The following is a 23,246-nucleotide window of genomic DNA, read 5'->3' as shown; positions in this document are numbered from 1 at the left end:
CTTATTGCAGAATAGGAGGGTTTAGCTGCATGTCGAGTTACACACAAGTAAGCCTGTAGCAAGGATAGAACAGAGCTAATGCATGGGAAAGGGAGTCAGGGGTGAGCTAAAGAGAAAGAGCGTGGACCTGGGTGAGACAAGGGGGCCACCAGGAGCTGGAAGAGGAATAAAGAACAACACACTACATTTATCTGATGGAGTTCCTTTGAGGAGTGAGAGTGAGAATGGAATGCACCATGAATATATGCATGAGAGGTGCAGAGCCCAAGCATAAGGACAGGTAAGGTAAAGTCATGCCACCAGAGTATTTAGGAAAGAATAGGTAAAGGGTACAGTCATCATGACTTATATGTGCATTATGCGCACTCTTATAGCTCCATAAAATGTGGAGATCAAAACAGTTTCCCAGCTAGGGATATTTTCAGAAAACACACACATTAATGGAAAAACATTTGACTGCCCCTTGGGGATAAGAAATAATTTTTTTACTCTGCTCGGTTTGGAAATATTTGCACTGGGTTTTTGTTTTCCCTTCCCTTGTGAGATGTTGAACTTGATGGAGGTCAGTCTTTCTTCAGCCTTATTAAAGTGATCTTGTTGCTATGTGAAAAACCTAAAAGGAAGGTGAACCCGCAAAGAAAATGTTTACCGGTCCTTCCACCTGAGTCAATAATTTCTGGCATCTTGGAGAGATAATCTTGCTGAAAAATCTTCTGCACCTGACACTTCTGGGAGTGTTGGGTGCACTCTGGTTTCATTCACCGGCCCCTAAATTACTACAGGACGCAGAGATGAGGGGGCAAGTGGGGCAATGCAGTGAGGAGCCAGGCCAAGGGACAGTCAGAGGCAAAATATTTTTAAGCAAGATTCTGTTTTCAAGACAGCAGAATTCAGTGTTTGGGTGGCAGGACAGTATGTTTTAAAGCTGAACTCTGGGCTAAGTAAATATTGTCTAAATACAAGGGTCATGTGTATTCTTACTTGAATCTTGGTGTGCTTTGTGTATTTCTTCCAGATCTATGCAGTAATCCAGTGAAAATTTGACCTCTGTGCAGGGGCTTCCTGGAATAAAGACCGGTCACTGCTGCTCTCTCCTTGTGCAGGGTGACAGGTCTTGTATCCGCCCTTTCCTGCGCTTTTCTACAGCCAGCCTCTAATGGGTGGAGCTGCTGGGCCAGTCCCTCAATTCTGCTCTCTGCACAGGCTCTGTGCAGCACAGTGATGATGTCACTGCTACTTTTACAAGATATTATCTGGGTGTACAAAGGAATTTGGTGCACTCAACGTAGATTAATGAGCTTCATGGCTATTGAGGAATATATTTGAACTCTTTTTTGTGCCCAGAGTTCAACTTTAACCACTTTGCGACCGCCCCATGCAGATTTATTGTGGCAGGGCGGCTCGGCTGTGCTTAACCACGTAGATCTAATTATGTGCACATGGATTTCGGCGAAACGCTTCAGCCGCTACTAGTGGTCATTGTGTTCTGATGGTGGAGAAACCTTCCGCTGTCAGAATACAATAGCGCAACAAGAGGAATTCCCCCATCAACACTGCCTGTGTTGATGGGGGAATAAAGCAATTTTCTTTCCTTCAACCTGCGGAAGGAAAGAAAATAGAATAATCTATTGCCAGCCTAGTGAGTGAATCATTTCCATGACCTGCTCTTGTGGGGGGAGCAGGCAAACAATTAGCTTTTAACCCAAGAACAATAAAGTCCGTACAAAAGTGCAGTGAGTCAGATGAAAACACATCACATCACATCATCCACTCTGATGCGTTTCCATGCCAAATCACAGTAACTACATAATATGAGCTGCCCAGATCTAAATAATGGATAGAGCCTTATGTATAAAAAGGGTGCCAAACAGAACAACTCTTTTTGTCCAATAAAACCAACTAGCTTCCAACATTCATTTTTGCAGTGGAGAGTTGAAAGTGGAACATTGTATTCTGACAGAGGGAAACCCGTGGTTGAAGGAAAGAAAATTGCATATTCCATGCTCAGCTTTAGTCTTCCACAAGAGGGCTCCCTCAGCAAAGCCTTCAACAAAATAGCCATTGAAGAAGTATTAGTCATGGGGAATTTATGGAGTGATGATGCAAAAGGGGTAACTGCTAACATCTCAGGGATGTGCGTTTTTTGCTAGCAACTGCTGCAGATTATGTACTTTCCATAGGCACAACACATAGGAGCTGCTCTGCTTCATGTGTTTTTGCATGAAGTGCACAGGTGGGGAGGGGAAGTCACACAGGCATTTCACTACATTTTATAACATTTCTAAACCTTGGGAAAGGTTAGAGCTAGGTTGACCCCAAAAACAGTAAGTGTTTTGAAGCAGGGTGAGTTTTCCTCTAAACCTAAAAAAAAGAAAAAAGTGTTTCCCAGAGTTCTTCTTTAATGGATATGTGTACCTTTATTTAAACTTTTGTCAAATCCAGTCTCCCATCTCCCAAAGCTAAACAGTGCTAACTCCACCCTAAAGAAACAGTAGTACACTAATTTTCCCAGTGAATGGCTATGCAGGGGGGGTGTCAGGACAAGTCTGATCATTGGAGGAGAGAAAGCTGAGTAACCAGCATAGCTAGAGAACTGACCATGATGTGTTCTTGTGCTTAGTGTGGTCAGTTTTTAATAGAAAAGCGGAGGGACTGGCAGGAACACCAGAGATTTAACACAAAGGAAGCAATACAAAGAACAGGATACTTTTTCATACAAGTAAATGTTACAGCAGGCACATATCAGTAATATTAAATGCTGGGGTAACATACATTTCAAAGCCGGTCATAGATGGTCCAAATCTTTGCCGGTTCAGCATGGATCAGCCGAGATTCAAACTATCTATTGGTAGACTAACTGTACACAAGTCGATCAATTGATCAACTTGGGTACAATCAGCACGTCATTTCTTTAGGATGCAATTATTACCAGTGGCTTCCAAGCCATCCCTGGAAGGAAAGAAATTCGAATAATCTATGGCCTGCTTAAGTCCCCATTGGTTTGTGTACAGCTGTACATCGAGGATCTCCACAAGACGATGGGGACTTTGTGTGCAAGTGTGCAAACATTGAAGAGATACTTATTTGACAGGTTGTGCACACCAGAGGAGGCTGTGGCTCTGGAAAGAAGGGGCGGTGGTCGAACTGTATTGAAAAAGTTGATATAAAAAAGGTACAGCTGTCCTTAGTCTGTTGCATCAGCACACATTTTTCTTGGATGAATGCCATTTATTTATAAAAAAATAATAATCTATTCATTTTTTTAAATCGACATGCTCTTTATGCCAATCCTTTTTTCTTTATATATAGCCCCCTTGTCTTAAATAAGGGCTACAACAGTAGTAAATTTAGCTATGCTAGGTGGTGAATAACCTGGCTGATTTGTGATCTTTGTAATCACTTAGGTTTTCTCCTAAGCCTGGTTTAGCTGTAGTTCCTTCCTTCTGTCAATAGGTGACACTGTTTCCTTTGGCATTAGTATGAAGAGCTGCAGTAAAGCCAAGTTAGGAATATGCATATTTCTCTTAGCCAATCAGTAGGAGTTTCATGGCCACTGAGCATGTTAGGAGAGAGTATATATTTGGAGAAAGTCAGAGTCCTCCCACCCAGATCTTGGTCTGGAGTAAATGTGTGAGGAACAGCTGCGTTGGATGAGGCCTGGACTCTTATGGGCCATACACACTATAAGATTTTCTGAAGACTTTTTCCTTTAGACTTACCAAAACCATATAATATGAGGTTAAACCTAAACACTTTCAATTTGTATGCAATCTGGCAGGCCCTTGCACTACATAGAAAAGGTAAATCTGAAGGAAATCTAACCACAAAAGTTGGATAGTGTGTATCCAGCTTTAAGGTCTGGCCATGTGCTGGATGCTCTGGCAGAGAGCCTGGTTGTTGCCTGGGGGGCATAAGGAAAGGGATGGAGTTCTGAGATGGAGTACCAGAGGTTACTCCTCCACAAGCTGGGGACTGCAGGGAGGCTAGGAAAGCTTTAAGAGGAACTCATCCAAAGAAACCATGCATGGTAAAGTGAGTTTTGGTTGCTATTGGAGACAGTGGTTGCTATGTAGATACAGAACGAGGGCCTTAGACCTGCACCCAACACTCTATCTACATAGTAACTGCTGTCTCCAATAGCAACCAAATACTCACTGTACCGTGCAGGGTTTCTTTAGAGGAATATTGCTGTCTACCTGGCTAAGGGTGTCCTATGCCCCAACTCTCTCTTCCCACATTTTTGTCATTGTGAGCAATAAACTCACCTTGTTAATTTTTAAAGTGACTGGCGCCCATCTTTTCTACAACCATACACTATACCTATGAACCAAAAGGGAGCGCTACATATAATATTTGAGATTACCATACTTGCAATAAGGATACAGTAATAGCATAGCATTGGTTTGTTGTCCCCTGAAATGGTCATTTGACTTTATAAGAAGTGTGGTCTTTGCAGTATGTGTTGCCAAATCAATTAGTAGATAAAACACTGTTCTAACCATCACCGGGTCAAATTTGAAATTAGTTTTTGACTGCAGTGATGAGAACATTTGAAGGAGCTGGGTTGAAAGCTTTTTCAAACAAGAACATTTCTAAGTGTATGTAGTTTTAATTTTGGAAAAGTTTGTTCCAAAACGACATTCATCAAGTCATCAAATGTACTGGGAATTTTCATACCAATTTTTGTACAATTGTTCGTAAGAGTGTTCATCAAAAATCTGCAAGTCTGTGGCCTAAAAAGGAGGCAACAATAAAAAACAATATTTTTTCAACCTTTATTCAGCCAAGGCACCCTTTAAAATCTGTCAGAATCTCGAGGCACACCAACCAAAATGTAGAACATACGTATCCATTTGCTTCTGCGCGTGAGCACGGAGGGATAGGGGGGACACATACATTTTTTTGTCTTTTTTATGGTACTATTTTTTTTTTCACTATCCCTATAAATTTTATTTTATTTTTTTTATCACTTTTATTCTTATTACAAGGAATGTAAACATCCCTTGTAATAGAGATAGGGATAACAGGTCCTCTTTATGGAGAGATGTGGGGTCAAAAAGACCCCAAATCTCTCCTTTACCTTTTAAAAGCAAAAAAACAAAAATAATTTTTTGATCTCTTGCTTCCCTTGCTTTAAGAAAAAAATGGATTTTTGTAAAATCTTACCGTAAAATCCTTTTCTCTTAGCTCATTGACAGACGTAGTCCTCGGTGATACACCACCTTCGGGTTATGTTGCCTCCACAGGAGCAGGACTAGACAGGAAATTAAAAAGCTCTGGCCACACCCTAGGGGCAGTCCCAGAGGGTATATCCTCTCTCTCTCTGCCTCAGCAAATCAGTTATGTGAAAAAGCAGTCTTTAGAGATTTTAACCCAACTCAAAAAACAGAGGGGCGGGGACTACGTCTGTCAATGAGCTAAGAGAAAAGGATTTTACGGTAAGATTTTACAAAAATCCATTTTTCTCTAGCGCTCATTGACAGACGTAGTCCTCGGTGATACACCACCTTCGGGACGTCCCAGAGCAGTATCACAACTGAGGGGTGGGAAAATGAAATCAAATCCCAATCTAGAAGGCCCAACCGGTGCCAACTAGAAGTTTACAATGCTCATCCTTAATGATGAGACTCAACAAAAAAGAGAAAAAATTTTTTTTTTTTTTTTTCCAAACAGAAAAAAACCCTCGAGGTAGACCACCGGTCTCCTCAAATTGCGGCCTGCAAAACCTTGCGGCCAAATGAGGCATCCGCCGATGCCGTCACATCAATTTTATAGAATTTTGTAAAGGTATGTACCGACGACCAAGTGGCCGCCTTACATACCTGGACCACTGACGCCTGATGGCGAAAGGCCCAGGAAGTACTGAGCGCTCGAGTGGAATGCGCCCTAACAGGGAACGGAGGACTCTGACCCTTAATAGAATAAGCCTGTACCACCGTTTGTCTAATCCATTTGGCAATGGTCGCGGCAGATGCAGGCAACCCCTTTCTGGGGCCATCCGTGATCACAAAAAGTGAATCCGTCTTACGGAAAGATTCCGTAGCTTTCAGGTATACCCTGATTGCCCGAACCACATCTAAGGAATGCAACGCATGTTCCCGATGATGCTTGGGCTGAGGACACAAGGAAGGTAGTACAATATCTTCATTCAGATGAAAATCTGAAACCACCTTAGGAAGAAAAGATGGCTTAGGATGAAGTACTACCTTATCCCTATGAATCACTAGGTATGGGGACTGGCATGATAATGCAGCCAGTTCTGACACCCTGCGAGCAGAAGTAATAGCCACCAAGAAGGCCACCTTCTGGGATAAAGTAAGCAAGGGAATCTCCCTGATGTTTTCAAAGGGAGGTTTCTGTAGAACCGACAAAACCAAATTAAGATCCCAGGGCGGTAAGGGCGCGCGGACTGGAGGAGCCAGGTGCCGCACCCCCTGGATGAAATTCCGCACCAAGGATTTGGTAGCTAAAGGCTTCTGAAAGAAGATTGCTAATGCTGAAACTTGACCCTTGATGGTGCTCAAGGCTAGCTTCTGCTCAACCCCTTGTTGCAAAAAGGCCAATATTCGAGTCACCGAATAGGTACGTGGAGGAAAACCTAAAGATTCGCACCACGCAATATAAGTCTTCCATGTGTGATAATAGACTTTGCTGGAAGTCGCTTTCCTTGCTTTAATAAGGGTAGGAATGACTGAAGTAGACAAACCTCTGTCCTTCAGTACTTGGGTCTCAATGGCCAGGCCATTAAACCCAGCGACTGTAAAGCATGATGGTAAATTGGTCCTTGAGACCACAGACACTCCCTGAGACGAAGTTCCCACGGAACGTCTACGACTAACATGTCCAAGTCGGCCAGGCCGGCTTGAGGAGGCCAGCCTAGAATTTCTAGGACCACTGGCGCTGATAGAATCTGAACCAGGCGTCCCTAGAGGTATCTGGCCCCGACCATCCGAGAAAGTCTGGTCGTTTTCTGTTCCCACACATTTATCAGATACCTGATTGTTATCAGGAAGGGTGATCTTTTCTGGTTGAACCTCAGGGACCGAAGTCACCCGACTAGAGGCTACTTGGCCTATCTGGTCAACCAGATCCGATTCCTGTGAGGTATAGGCACTAATCTTAGGAAAAGGTAAAGGAAAAGATCTATTCAGGGAACGGTAACTACCGCTTCCTGTAGTACTTAAATGTTGGAAGGGAAGAATCGCACCGGTAGTAGTGGTTGATGCTCGATCTAATGTCCTGAATACCGGTGAAAACGTCCCCCCACCCTGAAACCGGGTGGGGGCGCACCTTCAGGCTGTGTACTCCTTTACTTCGGGTTTGGCTGGGTTGGTCCTTTGCTTGTCCGACCAGCCCTTCTTGAACCCTCCTGGAGGAGTCTTGCCTTTCCCGCTAGTACCAGCCGGGCGCCCTTTATGGGCGGTAAAGAAAGGTCCTCGCTTGTTGCGAGGTCCCTTAGCTTTAGCAGCCTGTGGCAAAAAAGTGCTCTTGCCCCCAGTGGCATCCTTAATGATTTCATCTAGGTTGGCCCCAAATAGACGATTCCCCTGAAAGGGGAGATTTGTCAAGGTCTTTTTGGAACCTAGGTCAGCTGACCAGCATTTTAACCACAGCACACGTCTGAGGATCACCGCTGACTTAGATGCATGCCCTAATAAGGGAGTAGTGTCCAAGGCTGCGTCACAGATAAACTGTAGCCCTTGTATAATCTGTTCCATCAAATCAGATGTCTCCTGGGGAATATCTTTTCCCCTAAGATCTTGGCGTACCATTTTCGCCCATTCCGTAAGTGTCTGGGAAACTAGACCAATAACAATTACTGGTCTAAATGCTGACCCTATCAGAGAGAAGATGGTGCGGGACTCTGCTTCCATCTTTCGATCCACCGGATCCTTAAAGGACGAAGTGTCCTCCACTGGAATAACCGTGGCTTTATTCAGCCTGGAAATAGGTGGATCCACCACTGGTGGTACCGTCCATTTCTTAATGATGGATTCCTCAAACGGATAGCGTCTAGCAATACGCTTGGAAATAGTAAAGGTACGTTTAGAATGCTCCCATTCTCCTTTAATCTGATTACCGAAACATTTAGGTACAGGAAAAACCTTCACCGTTTTGATGGGCTTATTAGTACCAAAAGGAATCTCTGTTTCAGTTGCCTCTGCCGGTAAAGCCTCAAGTTTTAAGGTTTCCTGGACTGCCACAACTAGTGCGTCCACCAATGCTTCTTCCTGAATTATAGCAGGAGAAGAAGCGTCCTCCTCACTGTCTGAGGGGGCTTTACCTGGGATAACAGCCCTTGCAGAGGAACCTGCAACTGCAGTGACCATCTCTGAATCAGAGTCAGAGGTGTCAGATAGTATAGGGGTAGGCGGGGGTCGCTTCCTTGACCCCCGTCCCTGACAGGCCGCCTCCACCCGAGCCACCATAGACTCCAAAATTGCTGTAAATGACTCTATACTCTGTGCACCGGCGGGTCCCGTGGCCCCCTCGAGGGAAACAGGTGGGGGAATATGTGTGGCAGGGTCCATGATAAATTCCAGTCACTTCCTGGATAATATAATTCAAAAATAAAAAACTTTTTTTTTTTTCAGACCCCCAGCGCCACAAAAGCCCCTTAGTGTTACCTGCTAGGGATCCCTATCGATCGAGAGAGAGAGAGATAGACCCCCAGGCTCACCACTTGATGCTCAGAGTTTAACTGCAACAGGTTACAGCGCTGTCTTGACAAACAGGAAGTCTTTTGGCTGGCTGCCCAGGAAGAAAGGAGGCGGCTCCGCCCCTCTGCGCGCCTTCCGGCGCCTCCCCCAAGCTCCACGAGGTGTTTGGATCACCTCAAACATGGCCGCCCCCATGCTGGAGACACGAGGCTACGCCAAAATGGCGGCTCGTGCGATCCAGCAAAAAAAATGGCGGCGGCCTGTACTGAATAGCGGTGTGCTGCAGGGCACACAACACTCTCTCTGCATGGGGATATGGCGTGGTTGGCGGTACCGGCCCTGGCGGACCGCATGGCCATTCGGGAGGCCTGCTAATAGCTGGAGATCTGATTAGGAAGGCAGTCTACATGTCCGTGGCTTCTGACTGGTAGGTAGCTTATTCTTAACACCGTAAGATTCCCAGAATGCCACAGATTACATCTTTTTAACATGTATACAATTAGATTGTTAGCTCCCAAACCAAGCCTCCTGGCTTTTTGCACATAAAATCACACTCAAAGTAGGAGGATCTGTGTCATGTTATAGGATAGAGGGGGACTCTATCTTACCATACAGAGAGGGGCCCGCGTTCACCACAAGACCCGTCAGGGGAAAAGGGGGAACATACTACTCACCATACCGGAACCAGGCGGGCACCAACTCCTGACAGTACCCCTCTCCACTGGGGCGGGAGGGCTGTCGACCAATACGGACGCCGTGACTCATGGTCTTTGGCGTTTCAGCGAGACGTTTAACTCGCGTGGACAGTCCTTTAATGGGACTTTGTCGCGGCCGACCCAGCGCGGAGCTATGGCCTGCACGCGCTCGTAGGCTGAACTGGGGTGACCACCGGATCTCAACATCCAGCCCGTCGCCCAGTTCAGCTTTCTTGCTTGAAGATCTCACAGGAACACTGGAGAAAAAAAGCTGTCTAAAAAATCCTTTAAGAAAAAATTCTTGCCAGGACCTAAGATCCCAGCAAGGTATCTAGGTCCTTACTCCTAACTAGACAGAAAATAACTGATTTGCTGAGGCAGAGAGAGAGAGGATATACCCTCTGGGACTGCCCCTAGGGTGTGGCCAGAGCTTTTTAATTTCCTGTCTAGTCCTGCTCCTGTGGAGGCAACATAACCCGAAGGTGGTGTATCACCGAGGACTACGTCTGTCAATGAGCGCTAGAGAAAAAAATAGTTTACTCCTTCCAGCCTGGACAGGAACTGCAAGGATATAGAGGCAATGAAAGAGAATCTATTCTTTCATCGCCTCTGGGACTAGCTGGCCACACCATTGGATTGTTTTGTCAGGTGAGCAGGTGGGAAGGGGGGACATCCCCTGCCACTGCTTCTGAAAGCGTCCCAGTGGGTCATGAGCCACTTGGAATGGTTTCAAGAGAAAACCAGCTGCCGGCTGTAAAAAAACAATACCGAGGTTATGGCTGATATCTTCAGCCATAACCCTGGTAAACCATTTCAAAGCCGCAACGTATATATACGTATTGCGGTCTTGAACTGGAAAAAAAAAAACCTGACACAACAATTGTTACAATAGGGGAACTTTCACATTGACTCACTGCAGTTTGGCCGCAGAGCAGGTGTAGTGCAGGATACCCGTGGTTTTCATGTGCGTTACCTACGGTTTCTCAAACTTCTATTATGTCCTACATTTTTGGTGCATTTTTTGAAAGCACATAAAAATGAGGGACATAATAAAAGTCTATGGGAAACCACAGGTAACCCACATGAAAACTGCAGGTATCCTGCACTACACCTGCGCTGCGGCCAAACTGCAGCAGATGTGCAAGTGGAAAACAATTAAAAGAAAAAAAATGTGCAAATGGAATACAATATAAAAAATATATACAATAAAATAAAAATATAAAAAAAAGAAGTACAGTTACTACTATCAGTAATATAATACAGTAATTAAAACAAACATATCTTTTTTTATCTTTATCTTTTTTATAAATATACCTACATACATTTATATTACAAGCAAAGCAATCCCCATTCAAAGGTTAAAAATCCTGTATCTCACGGAGCTCAAATGCAGCCACTGAAGAGCCTTCACCCTGGTTTTTCTCTTCTCTTTATGGTCAGCTTTGCCTCCCCTGGGGAAAGGCATGCCAGTGGGCGTCTACCGGCTCGCACATCCCAGCAAACCCTTGCTTGTACGCCGGACCCGCCCACAGCAACCGATGATGTAATAGGTTGGCAAGATGTGGTTGGTAGTGTCTGTGGCAGAGGGAAGTGAGTTTTAGACAGCAGACCGGCACCGTACTGGCACTGCTGCAACAACCTACTGGCCAGCAGTGATTAATGAGCAGATAGTTACCCAAGTTGTGGTCATTTTGACGCAGCATACCTGGGGACCCTTTGCGGCACACTGGTTGAGTAACTCTAGGTTAGAATATCGAACAAACCTTCCTAAAATAAAACATTTGAAACAAAACTCTTCCAGTGTTAAGCTGGCTACACACTGGCTACAAAACTAACAAATTCCTTCAACCACACAAACAAGGTATATGGAGGAATCCCTCCCTCATCGTGACATTATATTCTGACAGCGGCACCCACTGGTATCAGAATACACTGATCAGCGGCAGCAGCCTCTAATCGAGAAAAGTTTTCCAACGTATCCCTTCAGCAGAAGTTGACTGAACAATCAACTTCTGTCGAGCAAGGATGGCCACACTCTGATCGAAGTTCAGCTGGTCTCTTCTGAACTAGCCAAATTTCGATCAGTTTTTGGCCAGTCTTAGTCTGCTGGGAGTTTGGTTTATCAGGACCAGAGTCCCAAATATAACAGAGATGGCTGTGTACTTGTTCATTTTCTCACCTCACACAGTTCCAGGCTCTCTGTGCGTTTCCGGGCCTTCAGATCTCTGTCCAGCTCTTCTGTGAACTCACGCAGCTCCGTCTCCAGCTGGTCCTGTCAAGTAATGAGGAGAGAGGCTGTAAATACAAATGCTTGTATGATATATTTACAGAAACAATATTTGCTTCACTAGAGAGTATACAGTAGAGGGGAAAAAATATGCAGTGCCTTTCTGTGATCTCATACACATTTCCTCATGTTTTATCTATTCAAAGATCTGCAACACTTGCTGCCTTAAATTCCCTCAGCTACTAGTCAGCTAAGTTCTGTTGTGGGCTAACAACATTTTTTTGTGGATTTAGAGGTGTCAACCGTGCCCAGTTGACTTCTGCTTAAAACTACTCAAACCTTCCCATTTTACTAATCTCTGTCGCATAGACACTAATTATTGTTTTGTTTTGGATAAGAACTAGGAGGACTCAGACTTAAATTAATGCAAGGAGAGTTACCAGGACACAGAACATTTTTTTTTTGCACCTACCCAATATATACAACAAAATGCTTTTGATGGTATATTTAACAGACTAAAAGTGAACAAATAAGAAAAAGTAATTGTTAGGGTTAATGTTTGTGGATATCAATGTCTATCTAAATGATTGTATGGTCTTAAAAACATGGCATGACTTTAGCGGATAGAAAAAAAAAATGATAGTTCCAGCCAATAAAGAAAGAAGGGATGATGTTATTTATCTAAGCAGACTGTCCAAGAACTCACTATACTTTAAAAGTCAGATTTCCAGCTTGAGTTTTCACAGCTGCTACTTAGGAATTGCTAGAAATTGGCATAAGAGAGGGAGAAATAAAGAGTGTACGGCAGTCTCTATGTACAAGTAGAACAGCAGCAATTGGATAGCAAGAGAAATTACATGGTTCACCTTAAATAAAACACTCTAAGGCTCCATTCACACTTGTGTGACTTGTCATGCAACTTAGGACATCAAAGTTCCATGATAAGTAGTTCCCTGTGTTTTCCAATGATAACCATTCATATATGCGCCACTTGTGTACAACAGTTGTCCATTATCACTGGTCAAAGACAAAGTCGTATCCAAGTTGCACCCATCTAAAATTGAGTCAAAGTTGCACCAAATTTGCATTACAAAGTCAGCACAACTTTGGAGTCGTACAAGTGTGAATGGAGCCTAAACCTGTACTGTAACATCACATCTGTTCAAAGGAAATTTTGAATCTGACTGTTTGGTGTGCACAATGTAGACAACTACTAGATGAGACATGTAAGGAACATTTTAAACAAAAATATGTATTTTATAGTTTGAATCATGAATGGTTAAAACCCCTGTCAGGTATTTTGATGCCTTTTCCCCATTAGAGTGATATCCTTTCACTTCATGTCCCAGAGAAGAAAGAGAAGTGAAGGGGAGGGAAAATTTTCTCTTTGCTCGTTTTTACCAGAACAGGTATCCCAATTGGAAGATTTTCCCATTATTTCTGTTCCAGAGACAACTATACATTTTGGATTTCCCCCATTATCCTATCCACTTGCCATGGTCACTAGGACTAATAGAGAGTAAATTTCCCCAGCAGAAACACAGACAACAATACAAAAAACTGGTGGATTTAACACTTTGCTACGCTTGTCAAAGCTAAAAATAAAGTTCGAAATTTTTTCATAAATCTGAACCAAAGTTCATCGTAAACAGCTGAATGGATGTTCTGCACATATATTGTCACAAAATATCTTGTTACATAATATCTGGAACACACATCATATTCCAGACTTTACACAGATCCACTCAGTCACCACTTACCAACACTTTAGTGGATTTCTTTCGATCTCTGGATGTGGGGCTTAAAGGACTTGTGGCCAAAGAGTTGACTCCTAAAGTGAAGTACTTATTCTTCTCTGTGGGGCTTTTTGGAGAGGATGTTTCCTTGTTTGTAAGGAGTGATTGAGTATGAGGAAAGTCAGAGACTCGCGAAGTGTACGATGACCTAGAAGAATTTGAATTAGGCAAAGCAGGTTTTGGAGTTTGCTTTTGGTTGGCATTGGCCTGTGTTTGTTGAGGCTGTTTGGAGGTATAGATTGTTGAGGAATATGTATCGGTGGAGCGAGGTGTAAACTGTGACTCTTCAGACCTGCTAGGTGGAGATCGCTGTTCTTTTGATGGTTTATTTAACAAGAGATGAGAATTTCCAGTGGAGTGTAATGAGGTTGATGTCTGAACTTTAGAGGTTCCGCTTATCTTGCTTGGTGAATCACTGACAGTAGACTTCAGTTTTATGTGCAGGTGGCTGGTTTCTTTACTTCTTCCTGATTGCTCATCCTGATCTGGCTCATTGTGTGGTCCTTTATTTAGATATCTGTAGAGAAAAAATGATGAATATTGAATAATGTAAATGTATGGATCATGTCATGTAGTATAATCAGGCTGTAAAACGTTGCTGTTGCAGTTTCAGGGACAGAACATTTCCAGTCTAAAAAAAATCTCTATACCAGTCACACGCTTAACAGTTTTAAGCTGTATATACACTTTATGGACAAAGGTTTGTGGACACCTGACCATAACACCTACTACCCAAAAGTACGTAGAAGCCCTCCAAATTATTGAGTTCCTGTGTTTCCAGTGAACAATGTTCTCAATGATACAGGATACAAAGACTTTGTGGCAACAGTTTGGGAAAGGTAATTTTCTGTTCTAGCACAATAGATCCAAAAAATCAAGATTTGACTGAATGGGCATTAATTCCCAGAGACACACTTAAACTTTTCCCATTAATGCCTATGGTTTGGACATAGATGTCTAAAAAGCTCATATGGGTGTGATGGTCAGATATCAACAAACATTACCTATATAGTATAAAAATGGTAGGTGCTGTAGGAAGAAGATGGATGGTACCATCAATCATACATGAAAGAAAATACAGGCTTTCCTGCATTTCTAATCTGAAACCCAAGAAAAAAGAAAAGCATATCAATAAAATGCAGTTAAGGAATTACATATTTTATTCAAAATGTACCTAGAAACAGTTTTCACATGGTGTGTCCGTGATCCGTCTTCAGCCTGGATGGACCCCTCACTGTCACTGTCTTCAGCATCTGAAGAAAAAATCGTTTCATACTGATCTTTATGGAGATTTAATTGTTATATTGAATTATTTTGTGTTAGTGGTACTTACCTGACAGAGGATGGAGAATTCTAAACATGTTTCTGTACCATTCTCTGGGTTTGTCCACACTCTGGAAGAACAAATATAATCAGGTGAGGTTACTAGCCATAATGGCCCTCTACATGTTTTATAGAATTACAGGTGCTCTCTGAAATAGTTAGATTACAGGACATGCTGGACAAAAGCCTTTTTGGGAGATGCTGGAGAGGTAAATCACTTTATACAGCTATCATTTATTCTCATTCTATGGTGAGATCTATGGGCTTTGGTTCCCAGAATGGAACATCGACTATTAAAATTGCAAAAATCTCTGTTGAAATTGTATTTTTTAATGGTAAAAAAGAATTTCAGGAATGGCATATTAAACAGTTACTTTGGTCCAGCTTGCCCAATTTAACTATGCATATACTATACCTATGGGATCCCTCTAGAAGCTAAAAATCACTTCTCCAGTGATCTCATCAGCTTCTGGGTCCTGTGCCAGTCAACTGCCTTTCTGAACACAGGAGGTCAGTTTCGTGGAACAGGCACCATTTACAGAATGCTTCCCATAATTCTCAATGAATGCTAAATATGATGAGGTTTAAAGGAGGGACAGTGATGTCACACTTTCTACCATGTCCAGTCAGAGCATGCATTCAATGAGAAAAATGGGATTTTTGTATTTACCGCAAAATCAATTTCTGAGTTCATCGACAGACACAGCACTCCATAAATCATAACTAGTGGGTTATATTGTCTCCTCCAGGAGTAGGACTAGGCAGAACAAAAAACACCGGGCTATGACCATGGGCCGTCCTCAGCTGGTATATAACCCCCCTCTCTGCTCTAGGAAATCAGTTTAGTAGCAAGCAGTATTACAAGTATCAGAACTCCATTGAGGGGTGGGTGCTGTGTCCATCGATGAACTCAGAGAAATGGATTTTACGGTAAGTACAAAAATCCCATTTTCTCTTTCATCGATGGATACAGTGCTCCAAAAATCATAACTAGTGGGACGTCCAAAAGCAGGGCCAAAAGGAAAATGAGGGGTGGGGAAAATAACCCAAGGCTAAACATAAGAGCCCTTAACTAGGACACAGGAGCCCCGTCTGAAAAATAAAGGTTTAAAGAAAGAAACACCCCTCAAGTGGGAACAGCTTGTGAAGATATGCACGGAAGACCAAGTGGCCACCTTGCAAACTTGCGATATTGAAGCCCGAAAAAAAACACCCCTCAAGTGGGAATAGCCCCTCCTAAACAGCAGCCTGCAAAACTTTGCGGCCAAAAGAAGCATCTACCTTACAGAATATTGTGAAGGTTTTCACCGACGACCAAGTGGCCGCCTTGCAAACTTGCGATAATGATGCCTGATGACGGAAGGCCCAAGAAGCACTCAGCGCCCGAGCAGAATGCGCCGATACAGGGAAAGGTGGAACCTGACCTTTAATGGAATAGGCCTGAGACACTGTCTGTCTAATTCATCTGATTCACCCTTTTCTCGGTCCGTCCGTAGCCACAAAAAGTGAGTCTGACATCCGAAAAGACTCAGTAGCTGCCAGATAAACCCAAAATGCACGAACCACATACAAAGTATGGAAAGCAAATTCCTTGGGAGGAGCCGGCTTGAGACACAAGGAAGGCAAACCAAAGTCCTCATTCAAATGGAAGTCAGAGACAATTTTTGGCACGAATAATGGCCTGGAACAAAGACACTTTATCCCTATGGACCACCAAATAGGGACTGTGACAGGATAATGCCGCCAATTCTGATACCCTGCAAGCCGAGGTAATAGCCACCAAGAATGTCACCTTCTGGGATAACGTAGACAAAGGAATCTCCTGAATATTCTCAAATGGAGGTTTCTGGAGAACCGAAAACACTAAATTGAAATCCCATGACGGCAAAAGAGACTGTACAGGTGGAGCCATATGTCAAACCCCCTGAATGAAGGTACGAACTAAAGGGTGCATATCTAGGGGTCGCTGAAAGAAGATTGCCAGGGCAGACACCTGGCCCTTGATGGTACTCAAGGCCAACTTCTGAACAACGGCCCATTGAAAAAAGGTTAAGATCCGAGCCACAGAAAATTATCGAGGATGAGCGCCAGTTGACTCACACCAAGAAATGTATGCTTTCCACGTACGATTGTATATCTTGCTGGAAGACAACTTCCTTGCCTTTACCATAGTGGGGAGCACTGATCCAGACAAACCTCTATACCTCAGTACCTAGCTTTCACTAGCTAAGCCATTAAAACCAGTGACTGTAAAGCAGGATGGTAGATTAGACTGTTTATGGCCACCTGGATGATTGGAAGATTCTCACTCTTGATTCCTCACAGAAACTGTGAAAGAAGCCAGAGCCAAGGATGATACTGGCCTTACTGTGGCCCTTGAACGCATGCGGTGTCTGCCAGAGGAACCTGTGATCTCGCCACGAACTTCGGTATCCTCCTGTGGAGCTGAACCTGCTAAAGGAGCTGCATGTAAGATTGTGCAAACAGAAATGTCTTGAAGGTGGATACCACCAGACTCAGAACCTGTATGCAAATCGGGAGAGAGAACTATCTGTGTGACAGCAGCTGGTAAATCACGGCCTGTGGTTCCTAAAATTTGTCCAGAGGAAGAACCACCCTGGTCAGAATTAAAATCAGACCTAGGTAATTCAATTCCCTGGACAGGGATAGGGGGGATCTTAGGTAGTTTGAACACTACCTGAACCTTTGCAGGAATTAAATCTGCACAAGAAGACTCAGGCCTTAAAAAAACATAAAAAGGACAAGCTTTGGGCCCCTTTCTGGGTACCCCCAAAAGAAACATTTCACGGATCTCCTCGATGCTCACAAAAGAAGTCCACGGGGCCAGAAACCAGCGAAGATGTCCCCCCACCCCAATAATGGATGAGGGCAGACCTTCATGCTGAAGGGGTCTTGTCTGCGGGTCCGGAGAAGCTAGCTCTAGGCTTACCGGACCAAGGTTGCTTGGAACCTCCCAGTGAAGATTTAAAAGATCTATTTCTCTTATTCTCTGTCCCAGAAGCACAACTAATTTTCTATGGGCTGAGAAGGAGGGCCCCTCTCTGTGGCGAGGTTCCTTCACTTTCCTTGACTGTGGCAGGAAGGTACTCTTCCACACGCGATACCCTTAATGATGTCATCCAGGGTAGCCCCAAACAAGGGATCGCCTTGAAAGGGAAGATCAAGGAGAGCTTTTTTAGAGGCTTGGTCTGCGGACCAATTCTTAAGCCACAGCACGCGCCTAATCACCACCCCTGAAACAAAGTTTGGACAACACAGGAGCTATATGCAAAGCTGCATCACAAATAAACTGAATCCCATGGACCAACTGGTCCAATAAATCAACATAAGCAGCGGGGACCTGCTCACTCCCCCCAGGCCCTGGCCCAAAAGCTTGGGCCATTCCGTTAGGGTCCGAGACACCAGGGCTGAGGCAAAGACTGGCCGCAATGCCGAACCAGCCATAATAAACATGCTGCGTTCCACAGCCTCCGCTTTCTTGTCAGCCAGGTCCTTAAAGGACGGGGATTCATCTACTGGGATCATGGTTGCTTTATTAAACATCAGATGAAAAAGATCAGGGGGTGTGATATTAAATCCCCCTGGATGGGCTGCGTTCACGGCGGAATCAGATGAGGCAGCCTAAGCAGGGGAAGGCGAGGGATGCATCCTCCTGGGCCTTTGCCCACACGCCACTTCCATCCAGGACACTAAGAACTGCAGGACCGCCGTCAGGTCAACCATGGGAAGCTGGGGTTCCAAGGGACCTGCAACCTCCATGAGGGGGTCGCTGGGGGAGATGTGACTCTGGGGCTCCATGAGGAAAGGAAGATCTTGCAGTACAAAAACGATCTTTTGGCACCACTAAAGGATCCCTTCAAGGCTCAGGGTACCTATCAGCAGAAAGAGATAACAGGGACCCCCAAAGACTCACCCTACCGACCGAAGGAGCGATGAGAATTTGAACCCAGCATCATCATTGACTCTATCCCTGTTCATATGTCCCGGGCACAGGAATAGGACACTAAGGAGGAATGGCCCCCGTGACATCATCCGACTACACAAACATGGCCACCAAACAGAGACCAGCCAGACTAAGGGAAAATGGCCACCATCAGCTACAAACACTAAAGCATGCTGCCAGGATCTTTCCAGCACCCTCTGCAATGCTGCACGCTTTACAAGAGGACCCCCCCCCTGAAGGTAGGACACACGTTTAGGGGAGACTCTGCTGTGCACTCTGCACCGGGACCCCTTTGCACTATACTCACTCTGCAAACAGCAGGGCATGCACCCCTCCAGACTACCAGGGCAGGAGGCACACTATCCCAGGACCCTTACAGAGTAGGGAAAGTGGGGAAGACCCCAGGGGTTTCTGCTGTATTCTCTGCTCTGGGACCCCCACCAGACTCTACGTCCAGACGGGGGGGGGGGGGAGGATGGGAGTGGGGGAAGCCGGGCTCAGTGAGGGATTTAAGAATGGGAGGAGGGAGCCTGCAGGTAGGTCCGACCGTCCCTGGAGGTTACCCGCATCTACCTCAAAGAAAACCACCAAAAGGGGTGAGTGGGGACTGTACTTACCCTTCTATGGTGTGGGTAATGCTCCAGACAGAATCCTCGCCAACCAAAGTAGGGGAGCTTTTGGCCAAGGGACTGCTGTGACTCAGACCCAAGCCTGGTCACATTCGACCCTGCAAAATGTTTAACTTGCCGGCCAGCCTCTGATCATGGGGCTATGTGTCAGCCAACCTAGAGTGTAGCCTGGCAGTTGATTGTAAATCTCCCAAGAGAAAAAAGATGTAAGGAAGGAGCAAATTGCTAGGGCCAGAGATCCCAGCTGGGAGCCTAGGTCCTTACTCCTGACTAGATAGATTAAAACTGTTTACCTATTACCTAGAGCAGAGAGGAGGGTTATATACCAGCTGAGGACGGCCCATGGGCGTAGCCAGGTGTTTTTTGTTCTGCCTAGTCCTACTCCTGGAGTAGTTATGATTTATGGAGCACTGTGTCCGTCGATGAATGAAAGAGAAATGCTTTTTCTAGGAAGGTGCCACCTGGCAAAAGACTTGTCCCCTTGTCTCGTAGTAGAAAAAAACTGATGGCTGTTGAGGCATTTAGGTGATACACATATTGGCCTATATAAAGTATTGTTTGGACATTTGTTGTCATGTATTTATCTGGGACATTTATGGATGTAGATCTTAGGTCCCCTGCTCAGGGAACATGCAGTCTTCTAAGCTGCATGCTCAGTTCCTCTAGGCATGGTACACAAATTATGGATAGTTTGCTGCGCTTAATTCACATCAATATCCTTACTATTGTCAAAAGCAGCCAACACATGATCCCAAATAGCAAAACAGATCAAATAAGACACATAAAATAGAGGTGTATCGCTAATATCATAAAATTAACTAACATCAAGTCCACATCCAAGCAGAAGGAGACCCCAGTAAAAGAGTTCACTCCAAACTGGATTATCTTCTTAGTGGTAGAAAGATATAGAAGAGAACCGTCACCATAAAAGATGACACAGCCTCTTACCAGATACCTATGATCCTCATTACAGGGATCACAGACAGCAGGGATCTGGATCAGGATAACCGAAAAGGAATCTCCCAGCGTTTCACTGCAGCAATGAATCTGACGTCCCTCTCACAGATCATCAGTACATACAGAAATAAGGCAGAACACTCCTCATGGTGCAGCACAATTAAAGATGTTTATTCGCACAAACATGTAGCAACTTACATCATAGACGGAGATACACAGCGTGTCATGTTTTCCTCCGATGACTAGCGTGTATGTTGGTTTCCAACCAACAAAATGGCCACCGCATCCCCCGTCCGTAATCGCGTCACACACCGCAGGCTCCTCTCAACGCGTTTCATCATAGATTGATGTCGTCAGGGGTGTGGCCAAGCGGTGGTGACGATCCATATATACTGCACAGGACGGACGGAGCACATCATTGCGTTCCGGAAGTGGGAAACGAACCATTAAGCATTCCAGCCACCCGAAGCCATAGTATAAAGGAGGTCTATTTCTTTCATATCGACACACAATCAGGGGTCAATAGAATACTCCAATCTACGTACCAGATGGCTAATCGTTTTAAATCAATAAACAAACATGAATGATAGAAATATGCTAATTCCCTGTATTGAAACGGGCATAAATAATAAATTGAACAACGGGAAGCAGCGCCATCTAGTGGCCGGAAACCAAATTGCTAGGAAGAAACATGGCAAACATGTGTCTCATAAAACAATACACACCAGATACATAATAATTAAATATCTTAAAAACAGCATGAATACATAAAAAACATATAAGCTGGACAGGATAACCCAAATAAAAAAAGTGACTGGAAAAAAGATTAGAAACTGGCATTGTAAAATATGCAAATAAATCAAATCTAAACCACAAACCAAATTAAATCGAGGCTATCACCCACAGGTAACAGCCTCAAAATAAATACTCAGAGGACCCAAGATACCAATATTGTCATTAGGAGTTATTGGTAAAGAAGTTTAAATCCCATTCAATATTTAACCCATACGGAGCATAGGATTTAATTTTGTAAATCCAGTTCGTCTCAAGTCTCAAGACGCCCTTGGTCATATTACTACGTCTCCAGTTCCTGGAAAATGTATCGATCCAGAGAAAGGTAGTACCACTCAGGTTCCTCCCATGGCAGAGGTCATAGTGCCTTGACACACTATGCTTTGGGAAGCCCTTGATAATATTGGCCACGTGTTCTTTTAGTCTAATATGTAGCATCCAAATTGTGCGGCCCACATATTCGAGGCTGCACGGACACCTGAAGAGATATACTACGTGTTTCATGGTACAGGAGGTAAAAGGCTTAATCCCAAAGTCTTGTTGGGTACAATTTGAGCGGAAGGACTCAACTCTTCTATCTCTGATCATATTAAGCTTGCAGATGGCACATTTTCTACAGGGAAAGAAACCTCCTCTATTCTGAAAGAAGGACACCCTTTTAGGGGGGTCTACAATATTAAGGGCCACCTGTAGCTTTAGAGGGGGAAACCCTCTAAATACCACCGAGTGTGAATCAGGAAGAAGGGGGCCTAATAGACCATCATTACGCAACACATGCCAGTGTTTGTGTAATTTATTTTTTAAATGAAAAGTGTTGCAAAGAGTAGGAAAAAAAAAATGCATATTGAATGGACCCGTTACTCGCCTGTGCCCTAGGTTGCAACAGATCTTCTCTATTGCGTTAATCAGCACGGACCAGAACCTTCTCAAGATCCTCCTCTTTATAGCCCTTCTCAAGATCCTCCTCTTTATAGCCCTTCTCAAGGAACTTAACCTTGAGGGAAGAGGCTTCGTGAAGAAAATCCGCTTGAGTCGCAGAAATTGACTGACAGGAAGAGATCTCAACCATGCTGCATGAAGACAACTGGTGGTGTTAATAAATCCGTTCCTGTCAGTCTCTTTGAAAAAAGTGGATGTCACAAATTGACCCTCTACCACCCTGATTCTGAGATCCAAAAAGTGGATTTCTGTTTTACTGAATTCATGTTGTAGGATAATACCCCCATCGTTGTTATTCAGTGTGGCCATAAATTCATTCGTTCAAGGGAATCAAAATCCCCATCCCATGGGAGGAGGATGTCATCAATATACCTCCGCCAGAGCACAACCTCTGGCCTTGGTCTATTATGGATGACATCCTCCTCCCACTTGGCCATAAAAAGGTTTGCCATACTGGGCGCAAATTTTGCGCCCATGGCCACACCCCTATTCTACCAGTAAAAGGTGCCACTAAACCAGAAATAATTGAGCCCCATTGCATAATCAAGAAGGGACAATATAAACTGTCTTTGGAAACCCAATAAAGAGTTTTGTTTCAAATAGTGCGATACCACTTTCCTCCCATGCTGATGAGAGATAATGGTATATAGTGATGACACATCAGCGATAACGAGTACATAACTATCCTTCCACTTAGTGTCTTTCAGCTCATTAATAACCTGCATTGAATCTCTCAGGAAAGATGGGGTCTTGGCCACCAAAGGCTGCAAAAAATTGTCTATATACATACCCACCCGGGAGGTAAGCGAATCAATACCATTGATAATGGGCCTCCCGGGTGGGTGCACCGGATCTTTGTGGACCTTTGGTAGGTAATAGATTATAGGGATTCTTGGGGTGGATGGTACTAGAAAGGGTTTCTCTTTTTTGGTGAGAAGTTTGCTTTGAAATCCACTTTCCACCAGGGACACCAACTCTTTCTTATAAGCTCTAGTTGGATTTCCCTTTAAGGGGACATAAGTATTATGATCGGACAAAAGTCTGTTCATTTCAGAGTTGTATGAAGTGGTGTCCAAGATAACTATAGCGCCCCCCCCCCCTTATCTGCAGGTCTCACTATTATGTCTTTAAGCTCCTTTAAGAGCTTCAGACCTTGATTAAACATAGTTGTTTTGAGGTTTTTTAACTTGTAACTGATCAAGGTCAAGGCCGCCAATTCCCTCCCATAGAATATTCCAATTTAAGGTGATTGGGATTAGTTAAC

The 23,246-nt window shown here is 44.1% G+C and overlaps 1 protein-coding gene across 8 annotated transcripts in view; it reads right to left on the bottom strand.

The window, feature by feature from the left end:
- Positions 1-23,246, bottom strand: part of SORBS3 (sorbin and SH3 domain containing 3) — a 125,752-nt gene that overhangs the window by 89,313 nt on the left and 13,193 nt on the right. For all 8 annotated transcript variants that reach the window (XM_082255777.1, XM_082255775.1, XM_082255781.1 and 5 more), the window contains exons 4-7: positions 14,712-14,772; positions 14,553-14,631; positions 13,343-13,895; positions 11,535-11,627 (exon numbers count right to left, since the gene is read on the bottom strand). In XM_082255777.1, coding sequence (XP_082111903.1) covers positions 11,535-11,627; positions 13,343-13,895; positions 14,553-14,631; positions 14,712-14,772 — 786 coding nt within the window. The remainder of the gene's footprint in view (positions 1-11,534; positions 11,628-13,342; positions 13,896-14,552; positions 14,632-14,711; positions 14,773-23,246) is intronic.

The sequence above is a fragment of the Pelophylax lessonae genome, assembly GCF_965119305.1.
Source record: "Pelophylax lessonae genome assembly, chromosome: 4".
In the NCBI taxonomy this organism is placed as follows: domain Eukaryota; kingdom Metazoa; phylum Chordata; class Amphibia; order Anura; family Ranidae; genus Pelophylax; species Pelophylax lessonae.
This window is presented reverse-complemented; position numbering and strand designations above follow the sequence as displayed.